Below are 14,004 nucleotides of genomic sequence, written 5' to 3' on the forward strand. Positions count from 1 at the left end.
ACTGGTTTCGCTGAGGTCTAACTTAGTCAGTAAACTGCGCCAGCGAACTTTTAAACATCCAAATGCACATTCTACCACCATTCTGCACTTGCTCAGCCTATAGTTGAACTGCTCCTTACTACTGTCCAGGGTGCCTGTGTACGGCTTCATGAGCCAGGGCATTAAGGGGTAGGCTGGGTCCTCAAGGATAACTATAGGCATTTCAACATACCCAACGGTAATTTTCTGGTCTGGGAAGTAAGTTCCTTCCTGCAGCTGTTCAAACAGACCAGAGTTCCTGAAGATGCGAGCGTCATGCACCTTTCCCAGCCATCCCATGCTGACGTCGGTGAAAAGTCCGTTGTGATCCACCAGTGCTTGCAGCACCATTGAAAAGAACCCCTTGCGGTTTACGTACTGGCTGCCAAGGTGGTCCGGTGCCAAGATAGAGATGCGTTCCGTCTATCTCCCCACCACATTTAGGGAACCCCATTGCAGCAAATCCATCCACTATGACCTGCATATTTCCCAGAGTCACTACCCTTGATAGCAGTAGCTCAGTGATTGCGTTGGCTACTTGGATCACAACAGCCCCCACAGTAGATTTGCCCACTCCAAATTGATTCCCGACTGACCAGTAGCTGTCTGGCATTGCAAGCTTCTGGAGGGCTATCGCCACTCGCTTCTCAACTGCGAGGGCTGCTCACATCTTGGTATTCTTGTGCTTCAGGGCAGGGAAAAGCAAGTCACAAAGTTCCATGAAAGTGCCCTTACGCAAGCGAAAGTTTCGCAGCCACTGGGAATCGTCCCAGACCTGCAACACTATGCTGTCCCACCAGTCTGTGCTTGTTTCCCGGGCCCAGAATCGGCGTTCCACGGTAGGAACCTGCCCCATTACCACCATGATGTCCAAATTGCCAGGGCCCGTGCTTTGAGAGAAGTCTGTGTCCATGTCCTCATCACTATCATGATCACGCTATCGTCGCCTCCTCGCCTGCTTTTGCAGGTTCTGCACATACTGCAGGATAATGTGCGAGGTGTTTACAATGCTCACAACAGCAGCAGTGAGCTGAGCGGCCTCCATGCTTGCCATGGTATGTTGTCTGCAGGAAAGCAGAGCTGCAGCGGAAGCGGTGGATGACAACGAATGCCACGAGAATAGATATTTGTACAGAACAACGAGAGGACCTGCGAGGTGGGTTCATGGCACCGAGAGAGCAGAGTTGCAGCGGAAGCGGTGGATGACGACAACGGTTAGCAGTCCTACTGCACCATCTGCTAACAGCAGTATGGTGTCTGCACGGAAAAAAGGTGCAAAACGATGCTCTGCCATTGCTTTCACGGAGGGAGGGCCAACTGATGAAATGTACCCAAAACCACCCGCGACAACGTTTTTGCCCCATCAGGCACTGGGAGCTCAACCCAGAATTCCAATGGGCAGCGGAGACTGCGGGAACTGTGAGACAGCTACCAACAGTGCAATGCTCCAAAAGTCGACGCTGGCCACGGTACTGTGGACACACTCCGCTGATTTAATGCGCTTAGTGGAGACACACACAATTGACTATATAAAATTGATTCCTAAAAATCGACTTCTATAAAATTGAACTTATTTCATAGTGTAGACATACCCTTAGACTGCAATGTCTTTGGGGCAGTGACTGTCTTTTGTTCTGTTTGTACAGCACCTAGCACAATGGGGTACTGAGCTAGACTAGACTAGAGCTCCTAGGCGCTACATTAATAGAAATGTACCATCTCTAGGTTTTGAGAGTAATTCACTAACCAGGAACGCAATTTTGTCAGGCCTTGATAAGGGGAATCATCCGCACAGCTGTGCAGGGAAACATGGGTAATTCAGCACAATGCCGCCACATATACCACCACAGCTGAACTAATTGTCATGGCCGGTGAAGCAGTAGGTGGCCTCAAAGGAGACTGCTAACCTTGAGTGAGGTGGGCCTTCAGAAAGGTCCCCGTCTTCACTTCTGCCTCTCTCAAGGACATCTATAGCTGCACATTTACTTCTGCTGCAGTATAAGCATTGCAAGAGCAAACCAGCTGGCAGCTTCAGTTGATGGTGCTAGATTTTACTTTTCTTCAGCTACTCAGGCAGATTTGGTGCAACCATAGCTGCCCTGACTAGGGTGACCAGATGTCCTGATTGTATAGGGACAGTCCGGATTTTTGGGTCTTTTTCTTATATTGTTGGATCATATTAAAGAAGTTCTGTATTAAAATCACGAATGAGTTTGATTCCCCATAGTTTAAATTCCAGGGTATTACTAATTAAGAGGTCTCTTGGTTTTTGGTACTGTTTCTCTCCCTCTCTGTGTGAAACTTGCAAGCAGCTAACTGTGTTAGTACAGATGATGCTGAAGTAAAAAGAAAACAGTACAGAGTTTAAGCATAGAAGTTTCTGGTTATCTGGGAATAAAGTACAGATTATCAAGGGGTGCAAAATTTGGTTTAGGAACAGGTGGCGTAAGGAATACATAATCTGCAATCTCCCCGATTGGGGGTAAAAGTTTAACTGGTCAAAGTACAGACATTGAGATATGGGGGTATGTTGTTCATATAATGGCTATGTTCAGGTGTGGAGTATAATTAGTGGATACGATGATGAGGATGGATTTACCCTCATTTGGTGGGATTTAATGTTCAGTGAGTTTATGGTTCCAGTTCATATGGTCCAATGGAAAAAGTCTCTCAGTCCCTTTCCCATAGTTGATGCATGATGTCATATCGGCTCACACCTCCTGGTACTGTCAGTGGCCAGTGATGTGTTCAGTGTAGATGTCCCTGGACCATCGGATGGTGTCCAAGACCATGAGGTGCCACATGAGCTGTGCGTAGCATCGACCGATCCCACAGGTCTACAGCACATGCTCGTTGCAGGGGTCCCAAGTGCCCAGGGCTCCGACGATCAGGGCATCCATCTGCACCTCGTAGCCCTTCGCTCTAAGGATGTCGGCCAGGAGGGGCATATTTTTCCAGCTTATGAGCTCGGGCTTCACGGAAGGCCAGGCTCCTGTTCTCAAAGGAGACTGTGACGTCAACGAGGATGATCTTTTTCTGGGCCTCGTCGGTGACTACCATGTCAGGTCGCAACTGGCTGTCAGTACCGGGGATGGCGCAGTTCAAAGCGACCTCCCCCAGGCGCGGTGCGATGGCTTTCACCAGGCGGTTCTGGATGGTGTTGTGGCGCAGCTGCCAGGCTCTGGACAGGGTCTCGTTGGAGTAGCTGCATTTCCTGCAACACTTGTCTCGGTTCCCGTGGCGGACGTCACCGTTGAGCGGGACGCAGTTAAGCCGGGCACGGTGGATGAACCGCCAGTCGGTGAAACGGGTGAAGCCGCCCCCGGCAAGGAAGTGGTTGCTGGCATCCCACTTGCTGGTCAGTTTGAAGGCTTTACCCTGGTCCGGTTTACGCTTCAGGGTTTCCATGTAAAGCGAGTGGATGGCTGCCTTCAGGGTTCTCTCCAGCATGCTCCTGGCGCTCGGGGTGATGATGGCATTGTCGTCGGACCTGATCTGCGGCACCAGGACTCCCAGCTCCTGGTGCTCCTCGCACCACTCCCAGCGGCAGCCGATGCGCTTCCCCAGGCAACGCATGGCATTGCGAGCGCAGGACCACAGTGAAGCGATGTCGCGCCCGTCCCATCCGAATTCGCCATCCAGGGAACTGCTCAGGAAGGTGGCGGTGTCTTGGTTGGAGGGGGCTCTGCCGATCCACTTCTTTGTTGCGTCATGGAGGACATTTGCCGCGATGTTCCTTACCATGGAGTCAGGACACGTCAGCAGGCGAAAGGCGTGGGTGATCACCGCGATGTCACACAGGTCACCCATGCAGGGGATGTTGGCACCATCATGCCTGTGAGCAATGTAGACCAGCTCGTTGCTGGCTCTCTGGGGAAGGAACAGCCACTTCTTCACCAACTGCCAGATGATCTTGTCTGCCTTGTTGAGGGGTACATTCGCCACGGCGGATCCCTTTAGGACGAACGAGATGCAGGGGATCAGGAAGGTGTTCAGGGTGGTTATCTTCTGCCACGGTGCTAGCAGGGAAGTGTCAATCTTGGCGGCATTCTGCAAGATCATCTGGATGGTGTTCTCGGGTGTCTGCCAGACACGGAAACTCGTCGGCATGCCGAGGTGCTGGTACGCCTGCCCCTCTACCAGGTGGATGACGAACTTGCCCTGGATCTGGAACGCTGTCGTCCACACCGACTCCCTTTTGCTGCCGTCGATGTGGAGAGCTGCGCACTTCTTTGCATTGAAGCGGAGCCCCATCCAATCGGCAGCTCAACTGCTGGCATTTAGCATACGTTGAAGGTTCTCTGGGTCGTCCGCGGTCAGGACCAGGTCATCCGAGTAAGCCAGGACGCTCACCCTTTCACGGTGGAGGTTGAAGCCATCTGTGCCATTGGAGATCGCTCGCAGCAATGGCTCCATGGCAAGGTTAAAGATGACGGGGCTGAGGGGACAGCCCTGCTTAACTCCACTCCGGATTGGGATCTTCGTGGTCTCCCCTTCAACCGAGCGAATGGTGGTGCTGCATCCCTTGTACACCTCTTGGATCACATGAAGGAAGTTCTCTGGCATCCCAAATTCCTGGAGCGTGGCAAAGATGTGGTGGTGGGGCATGGACCCAAAGGCGTTAGCCAGGTCGAGCCACGCTACCGTGCACTGCCTCAGCGCCCTTCTGGCCATTTCGATGGTGGCTTGGAGGATAAAGTTGTGTTCATAGCAGCGCTCACAGGACATGAAGCCTTTCTGGATGGCACTGATGGCTCCCCCACTCACCGACCACTCCGTGATCCTCGACACCAGGCAGCTGGCATAGAGCTTGTACATCATGGAACAGAGGGAGATGGGCCTCCAGCTGCTGGGGTCCTCCGGCTCGCCCTTCTTGTACACCAGTACCATCATGGTCTTCTTCCAGGAGCTGGGAGTCAGGCAGAATCGGTTGCACTGGTTGAAGATGGCGAGGACCAGGCAGCCGGGATCTTGTTTTTTCAAGGAGCTGTAGGGGATGCCGTCTTTCCCAGGAGCTGTGTTTTTTGTTTTTGAGAGTCTGGCCATCACTTCCTTGGGCGTATAGTCAGTTTCCAGGACACCTGCTTCATCGACACGGGGCAGGGGGCAGAGGCACTCTGGGTGCTGCGAGTCATTCCAGGCTATGCGGTCGAATACATCCTTGAAGTAGCTGTAGAGATTCTCAGATGGGATCGTGCAGTAGGGTGAGGGCTCATCTAGGATCTCCCTCATGGCCTTGGAGCAGTTTGCCCAGTACAGCTTTTGGATCCTTAAAGCCACTGCTGGATCGTAGCGGCAGCTGACATCTCTACTTCTGGCTCCCCGGTGGTGGTGTTGTGGTTTGGAGCAGGCGTTCTGTGGGCAGGCGGGGCATTCTCCTGGTTCAAACTTCTCCTGGGAGCGATTTCCGCAGAGAGGCCTTGGGTGAGCCTGTCTACGAGGAGGTCGAATTCGTCAAAGGAAGCTGCCGCTTGTAGCTCCTCGGTCCAGGCAGTCTGCCACGGAGTGGCGGCCCACACCATCGGCTGCTGGCCCGCATGGTCCTCGATCTCATGTGGTGCAGGCTCAAAGCCTGCGTGGTCAGCCTGCTGTCTATCTCGTGGGTCAGGATTCCCTTCAGTTGGGTGCTGGGGCAGGATTTCTGGTGGGATGCTGGCATTGCTAGTGGTTGGAGAGACGCGGTCTGGCTCGGGGGTTGCTGGGACACCGCTGGTCCTTCTATGAGTGGCTGCTGCCTGGGTGGTTACTGCTGGAGCGTGAGATCTCCCATAGGCAGTGTCCTGCAGAATGGACTTGGGGGCCGTGCTGGGCTGTCTGGCGATGAAGGCCCAGTGCTTTGCTGTGGCTGCTGGGCTGGTTCCTCCAGTAACGTCTGGAGCTCGCAGGGTGCTCTGAGGCTTGGCGCCGGCTCCTCTGGCTGCTGGAGCTCATAGGGTGTTCTGAGGTGAGGCTCTGGCTCCTCCGGCGGTTGGAGTTCACAGGGCGGTCTGAGGGGTGGCGCTGGCTCGTCCGGCGACAGGATCTCGAGCAGCTATGCGTGGTGGGGCGCTGATCCTTCTGGGGATAGGGACGTGCTGGACAGGTGGCAAGGTAGCACTGAGTCATCTCAGTATGGAGATTTGCTTGGCGACATGAGAGGGTGAGACAGGCCTCCTGCTGGTGAGGACCTGGGTGATGTTCCCAGAGGCAGCAGGTACCTTCTTGATCGCAGCATCCCGTTCCACTGGCCTGGCGACGGGGGCAGGCTTCTTGACAGCAGCTTGCAAGATCACTTTTCTTTGTTGAGGCTCAGGAGCAGCGGGCCGGCGCGCAGCAGAAGGGCTGGGAGCCGGGACAGGAGACTGTGTTATTCCCTTGAGGAGTTTTCTGCAGGTGACTTAGTGCATTTTGCATTGCTTCTGCGTCTCGAAGGGCAGGCTGCAGAGGGCACAGCTGAAGGCGACCCGCTTGCTGTGGCATCTCTTCAGGTGGCTGGTGACGCCACCGAGGAGGTGGAATCATAGAATATCGGGGTTGGAAGGGACCTCAGGAGGTCATCTAGTCCAACCCGCTGCTCAAAGCAGGACCAATCCCCAACTAAATCATCCCAGCCAGGCCTTTGTCAAGCCTGACCTTAAAAACTTCTAAGGAATGAGATTCCACCACCTCCCTAGGGAACGCATTCCAGTGTTTCACCACCCTCCTAGTGAAAAAGTTTTCCCTAATATCCAACCTAAACCTCCCCCACTGCAACTTGAGACCATTGTTCTTGTTCTGTCATCAGCTACCACTGAGAACAGTCTAGATCCATCCTCTTTGAAACCCCCTTTCAGGTAATTGAAAGCAGCTATCAAATCCCCCCTCATTCTTCTCTTCCGCAGACTAAACAATCCCAGTTCCCTCAGCCTCTCCTCATAAGTCATGTGCTCCAGTCTCCTAATCATTTTTGTTGCTCTCCGCTGGACTCTTTCCAATTTTTCCACATCCTTCTTGTAGTGTGGGGCCCAAAACTGGACACAGTACTCCAGATGAGGCCTCACCAATGTCAAATAGAGGGGAACGATCACGTCCCTCGATCTGCTGGCAATGCCCCTACATACACATCCCAAAATGCCATTGGCCTTCTTGGCAACAAGGGCACACTGTTGACTCATATCCAGCTTCTCGTCCACTGTAACCCCAGGTCCTTTTCTGCCGGACTGCTGCCGAGCCATTCGGTCCCTAGTCTATAGCGGTGCATGGGATTCTTCCGTCCTAAGTGCAGGACTCTGCACTTGTCCTTGTTGAACCTCATCAGATTTCTTTTGGCCCAAGCCTCTAATTTGTCTAGGTCCCTCTGTATCCTATCCCTACCATCCAGAGTATCTACCTCTCCTCCCAGTTTAGTGTCATCTGCAAACTTGCTGAGGGTGCAATCCACACCATCCTCCAGATTATTTATGAAGATATTGAACAAAACCGGCCCCAGGACTGACCCTTGGGGCATTCCACTTGATACCGGCTGCCAACTAGACATGGAGCCATTGATCACTACCCGTTGAGCCCGACAATCTAGCCAACTTTCTATCCACCTTATAGTCCATTGATCCAGCCCATACTTCTTTAACTTGCTGGCAAGAAGACTGTGGGAGACCGTGTCAAAAGCTTTGCTAAAGTCAAGGAACAACACATCCACTGCCTTCCCCTCATCCACAGAGCCAGTTATCTCATCATAGAAGGCAATTAGATTAGTCAGGCATGACTTGCCCTTGGTGAATCTATGCTGACTGTTCCTGATCACTTTCCTCTCCTCTAAGTGCTTCAGAATTGATTCCTTGAGGACCTGCTCCTTGATTTTTCCAGGGACTGAGGTGAGGCTGACTGGCTTGTAGTTCCCAGGATCCTCCTTCTTCCCTTTTTTAAAGATGGGCACTACATTAGCCTTTTTCCAGTCGTCCGGGACTTCCCCCGATCACCATGAGTTTTCAAAGATAATGGCCAATGGCTCTGCAATCACATCCGCCAACTCCTTTAGCACTCTCGGATGCCGCACATCCGGCCCCTTGGACTTGTGCTCATCCTGCTTTTCTAAATAGTCCCAAACCACTTCTTTCTCCACAGAGGGCTGGTCACCTCCTCCCCATGCTGTGCTGCCCAGTGCAGTAGTCTGGGAGCTGACCTTGTTCGTGAGAAGCTTCAGGGCGGAGAGCACGTCCGCAGATGAGCACGTCCGCAGGGAGGGGGTACTGCAGGTAGATGGTGTCCTCATTACCTTGCAGAAGGGTGGTTCCAGCAGCATCAGTGGTATCGCTGTCTGGTTCATCCTGGTGTGGGCGCTTGGGTCGAAAGGTCCGGCTGGGCAGGCATCCGACAAGGTCCTGGGATCCCTCTGGGTGGTCTCTGGAGAGATGCTGGTCCCGTCTGTGGAGATTCCTCTCTTGATGGTGTGTAGAGCAGCGAGAGCACCACCAGCGTCAGGAACCTGGGCAGCTGCGGGGGTGGGACGTGGTCGCCTCAGAACACCTTGCAGCTGCAGGGTGGGGGGGTTCTCCATTGCCAGCTGGTGTTGCTGGAGAGCGGGGGGGCTCTCCGTCGGCAGCTGCTGTAAGGCAGGGGGGGGCTGTCCCTCGGCGGCTGGTGCTTCTGGGGAGCAGGGGAGATATTGTGATGGTTGTGATGTCCTGACAGGCTGGCCTCAGGATGCAGGATCTTACTGGAACAGCATCTTGGAGGGGGTCCTTCGAGCAGCCACCGTTCTTCCCCTTCGTGCTGCTGGTCTGCAATGTCCTGGAGGCACCTAGGATCTTCTTTGTAGTCATTGTCCAAGAGACCTTCGGTGGAGCAGCAGCAGTGGTGGTACACGGTGCAGCTGGAGATGTCTCAGGAGCAGAGAGAGGATTTCCTTCCAAAGTACCAGCAGCAGAATACATCTTCAAAGCAGCATCAATTTTTTCAAAAATGGCAGCAGGAGAATCCATCTTCAGAGCAGGTGTTGCAAGTGTTCATCAAAAGAGATTAAACTGATGAGAACAGACACTACACTTTGAAACTTGCAAGCGGCTAATTTTGTTAGTACATTCTAAGACAGAGTCTGTTCTCAAAGCAATTCTTTGTAACAACAACTACTCACACAGAGAGAGACTCAAAGCAATACTCGGTAAAAACAGAAACAGCACCCAGAGACTCCCCGCCCTTTTGTTGTATTCATCTTGCTTTGTTAACAATTGTGATTAAAATAGAGATAGAGGATGTATGTGGATGGATGCTTGGTGTGGATAATAACTGAATGATCAGGGAGGTGCCAGCCTAAGAATCCAGTGTCCATCGGCTGAAGAAGGCGTCAAGTGGAAATAACCAGAGGACCCCCAACTGGCAGACTGGAATCCACCCAACAGCCTCAAGGATGGGAAAACCAAAGAACAAGATAACATCTGGCAGCACAGAGCCGTCAGGAGTGTGCCATCTGCTGATTGATTCAGCAACAGCATGATGAAGCAATTCCCACAGACTGGCATAGGAATAAATTCCTATAAAAATGGACTCTAGAAAGTGAGAACTTTGGGGTTTGATTCTGCAAACCAACTTCCAGGAGCATCAGGTGAGCATCTGACAAGGCCCTGCTCCGCCCTCATGTCCAGGCCACCTGGCCAGTGGCTTGGCATGAGCAACTCTAAGGCTGGTAACTATGATAACAACCTTGCAGAACCTGAGTGTGTGTGTGTGTGTGTATATGTATGAATGAATGTGTGAATAAATATGAAATTGAATGGAATGTTATAGCTATAACTAACTGCTTACTATGATTCTTTCTATAGTCACAATAATGTGGCATTTTGCCTTTTCCCCTTTAATAAGATCCTGCTGGTTTTTATTTTATTGGTATAACAATATAAGCTCCTATTACCCCCACTCCCTGTCCCGATTTTTCACACTTACTGTCTGGTCACTCAAGCCCTGACATAGGTTTGGCTCAACTGATTGCTACGAGGACAAGTGCCTTCTTCTGCTGATTAGAGAGAAATCCACGGTCACGCTGAGGTCATTAAACATATTGTTGAAACCACCACAAACACACATTCACTTGTACTTAAAAACCTGTGAACTGAACATTTGCAACACATCCAACTAAGAGACACGAGTCTAGTGTCCTATCCAGTTGGGGGAGTCTACATAAATGACGTGTGTGTTAGTACAGAAAATAGACTTTGATTCTTTATTTGTATATTCTTTTACCAGATATTCTGTCCATGTAAAATTGAACACCAACTCAATTTACTTTGAAAAACCATTTCAGCCTAACCAGTAGATGGCAGTTATAGCTTATATGCTACTTAACGCCTGTGAACCCTGGTTCATCACCCAGCACTCTTCAAACCCAATTTTAAACCAGCACTGGCTTGCATGCCCAGTCCTGATAAATATATACTAGCAATGTTCATGTTTATCTTACACCTTCTTTCTACTCCCCTTATTTTTCACTCCACCTGAGATATTCCTTCAGTTAAAAAAAAAATAACTTGACTTATTGTGAAAACACTGTTTCCAAATACAGCCAGTAGTTTGACAGCAGAACTGTTTTTGGCCATACATCAATTTATCCACTACAGATGACTGACAATCTTCACACACACTTTCCACTACACTTTCTTCTTAATTACACAGAAAATACCATGACTGTTGGAGCACTCTCTTGGGAATGTTGGCCTCCCAACCAATTTACTCCAAATTTTTGATATCTCACCTTTTCTTTCTCTCGAGTCAAAGAGTCACTTTATTGTATTTCTCTATAGTGATATTATTATATAGACAAAGTCCTTCTTCCTCTCTCTGATCTATACCCCATTTCTAATCTACTCCAAATTATTAAAATATCACTGTACTCTTTTCAGCAAACGCCTAAAGTCCAGGGCTAGGTTAGTGACTTGTCTTAGCCAGGTTTTTTGTTGTTGTTTTAACTACCATCAGTATAACTTTGTATTTAAAAAACCCACATTCAAACCTAAATATTCAAACAAAACAACTTTATTTAATAAAACAAGAGGTCTACATGTGGGCTACAAAAATTATTAGAATCATGATGTTGTTTATGTTGACAATTAGAAGTGATCTCCTCCAAATGAGAGTTAAAGAGAACAGGATTATTTAGTATGGTAAAGGGGAATTATGTATGGTAAGAGGAATTATGAGAGAGTATATAAAATCATGAATGGCAGAGGTGGTCACTGAGATGGGGTACACAGACCCCACACTGACTGAAAAGGGTTAATAGTGAGAGCCTCTGAGCCCAATCAGCCCCACCCCATTACACCTGTGTAAGGCATCAAGCCTGGAGGGAGGAGATAAAGAGGAAAGGCTCAGCTCAGTAAAATGTGACTGGTAGAGGGAATGCATTTCCTGAGTTAGGCTTGTGAAGGAAGGCCTGGCTAAGATCAATGCCTCTTTGGGGCAGCTGGGCCTGGTCTGGGACGGGACGGGACCTTTTGGTTATCATAACTAGTTTGGTTCCCCTTTTTGGGGATCTGAAGAAGAGACTAACGAGATAGGACTAGTAAAAAGCACCCCAAAGATATAGCAGAGGATCTGAATGAACAGACCTTATTTGCTTCATACAGGATCCCTGGGCTGGAACCCAGAGTAGAAGGTGGACCTGAGTTCTCTAATGACACCCCCTAGGGTGTGGTGTTAAGCTGCTGGAGTCAAGGGCTGTAAGGTCCACAAATCCCGAAGTTTGTGCTAAAGTTCTGGTTCAATGCTGCCAGACTATTGGTGTGTTGGGCTTGGTTTACCCTGGAAGGGGTAGGATTAAAAGTGACCTGGCTGGAGGGCCAAGTCAAAGGAAGAGGCACTCCGTTACAGTATTGGAGTGGCTGTTGGCAGGGGGCACCAAAGAAGAGGCTGCTATGCCACCCGGCCACGAGAGACACTCCTATGGTGAGTAGACTCTTCCATAGTCACTAAAGCACTATTTGTCCCATAGCAAAGGAATGGCACTTGGAATTAGACTGGAATGAAAATATTTTCCTTTATCTCCAGTCATCAGACATGGACTCTGCTTTTGTTATTCTAGACATGGTGCTTATACTTGAGATTTTGTTCTTCGCTCTTTCCTTATCTTCCCCTCCTTTTTGTTCATTAGGTTCGGTTACTGTGGATTAGCTTTATGTAGGGCTTGGAAACAGTCAGACTAGAGCTCATGCTAATATTCTCTGACAGGATATTCCACAGTAGAGCTGAGCAAATAGTTGATTTATTTTGGTTTGGTTTTATTCTATTTGCTTACTGAAACGCGTTTTGGGGGTTTTGAAAATGTTGAATTGATTTGACTTTTCTCATTTAGAAATGCATTTTTTTTTAAATGATCAGTTTCAACATTTCTGAAATTCTTGTTTTCAGTTTTTTTTCCTCAGCCAAAGCTATTCATTGAATTCAACACAAGAAACCAGCAAAAGGTTTCAGTGCATTGAAAAATGCTGCTTTTTTTTTTTCTTCAGGAAATTTACTATTTGCCAAATTTTTCTGCCCTGCTCTATTCCACAGCCTAGCAGTAGCTGCACCCTTTGCTTCTACTATTTCACTCTGGACACAGGTAGCTAATGTCTCTGATATTCACTGTTTTGTAGGCAGTGAAAAGAGAGGCAGTCTCTAAGGTAGTCTGGTCCCAGTCATCTATGTGCATTAAAGATCAGCATACGATAGTGCTCAGGGAGTCAACTGAGGACTTAAAATATTTGGGCAGTATGCCCTCAGTGGCTAGTCCTGGTCAATCAATAGGCCACCATTGGTTTTGACTTCATGTCTCTGAGGGTATGTCTGCACCGCAATTAAACACCTGCGGCTGGCCGGTATCAGCTGACTTGCGCTTGCAGGATCCGAGCCAGAATGTCTACCCTGCAATGAAACAACCCTATAGCTGAGTCAGCTGACATGGGCCATCTGCGGTTGTTTAATTGCAACATAAACTTTTCCTGAAACTGCAGATGTTACTAAAATTGTATTCATTGCTCACCCCAACAAGCTTCTCAGTTAGAAGGCTGCTTATTTACTCCTATAACCAGAGGCCTTGAAGGAGGCAGTAAGCCAGTAAACAGCCACTTGGGGGACTGCTGAGGGACTATTTATATTTTCTCCTCCACTGGGCCAAACAAAAAATTCTAGTTACTACAGCTCTGTCCCAGTTTTTACTATGAATATAAAAATTACAGACCAGAATTCTCATTTTTTCCAAAAGAACAGATTTTCTCTTCCGAAAACTGGGTTTCAGTTAAGATATTGCCTGTAAAAACATAATCTGATGTTTATTGGACAATGCACCCCTACTTGATTTACAGCATCCACAAAATATTTCCTTCTTTCTGAAATGAGAACTGGTCACAAACTCACAGGTTCTTTGCTATAGCATACTATAAATTATTATTCTGTGTTAAATACTTATTGTAGGAAGACTTACTGTTCACAATGTCACCTTGAAGTTGAAGAATCTGTGGAACAGGTATTGTGAGAACAACTATGTCAAACTGTTCTGGGGATCCTGTTTTCTTGCAGACCTCCCATTTCCCCCCTCTGAGGTAGATCTGTGTTACATGATGTTCATAGAAGACATCTGCACCTGCTTCAAAAAAGAATAGTTTAATACATACAATTCTGTATCAGATAGTAGAGAACATGCATAATATCAGAATAACTTCCACAAGTAATCAAAACTATGGTCCTGGTCCTACAAACAGCTAAGCATGTGCTTAACTTTAAGCACCTAATCTGTCCCATTTCCATCAGTGGAACTACTCACATGATTAAAATACATGCCTAAGTGTTAGCAGGACTGGGGCGTAAAAACTTAATGAATTATGATCACAATTATAACAGTTTTTAATATTAACACTTTTTTCATCTGTTGATGTTGCAAATCTATCTCAACATGGAGAGGTAGAACACACACTAAATACTGTAACAAAACCCTCAAATTCCACTGCTTTTCAAAGAAAAACAGCAATGCTGCTATGACAGTTTATATCAGCTTGGTTATCTGCT

At 48.7% G+C, this 14,004-nt stretch overlaps 2 protein-coding genes across 5 annotated transcripts in view; one reads left to right on the forward strand and one right to left on the reverse strand.

The window, feature by feature from the left end:
- RNLS (renalase, FAD dependent amine oxidase) overlaps positions 1-14,004 on the reverse strand; it is a 155,722-nt gene that overhangs the window by 135,823 nt on the left and 5,895 nt on the right. For 3 of the 4 annotated variants that reach the window (XM_084633620.1, XM_084633618.1, XM_084633621.1), the window contains exon 4: positions 13,424-13,585. In XM_084633620.1, coding sequence (XP_084489746.1) covers positions 13,424-13,585 — 162 coding nt within the window. The remainder of the gene's footprint in view (positions 1-13,423; positions 13,586-14,004) is intronic. The other variant, XM_084633619.1, reaches the window with a different exon arrangement.
- LOC311523530 (lysosomal acid lipase/cholesteryl ester hydrolase-like) overlaps positions 1-14,004 on the forward strand; it is a 136,898-nt gene that overhangs the window by 86,521 nt on the left and 36,373 nt on the right. The gene's annotated exons all lie outside the window — the stretch shown is intronic.

This window comes from Lepidochelys olivacea, assembly GCF_965140295.1.
Source record: "Lepidochelys olivacea isolate rLepOli2 genome assembly, chromosome: 7".
Lineage (NCBI taxonomy): Eukaryota > Metazoa > Chordata > Testudines > Cheloniidae > Lepidochelys > Lepidochelys olivacea.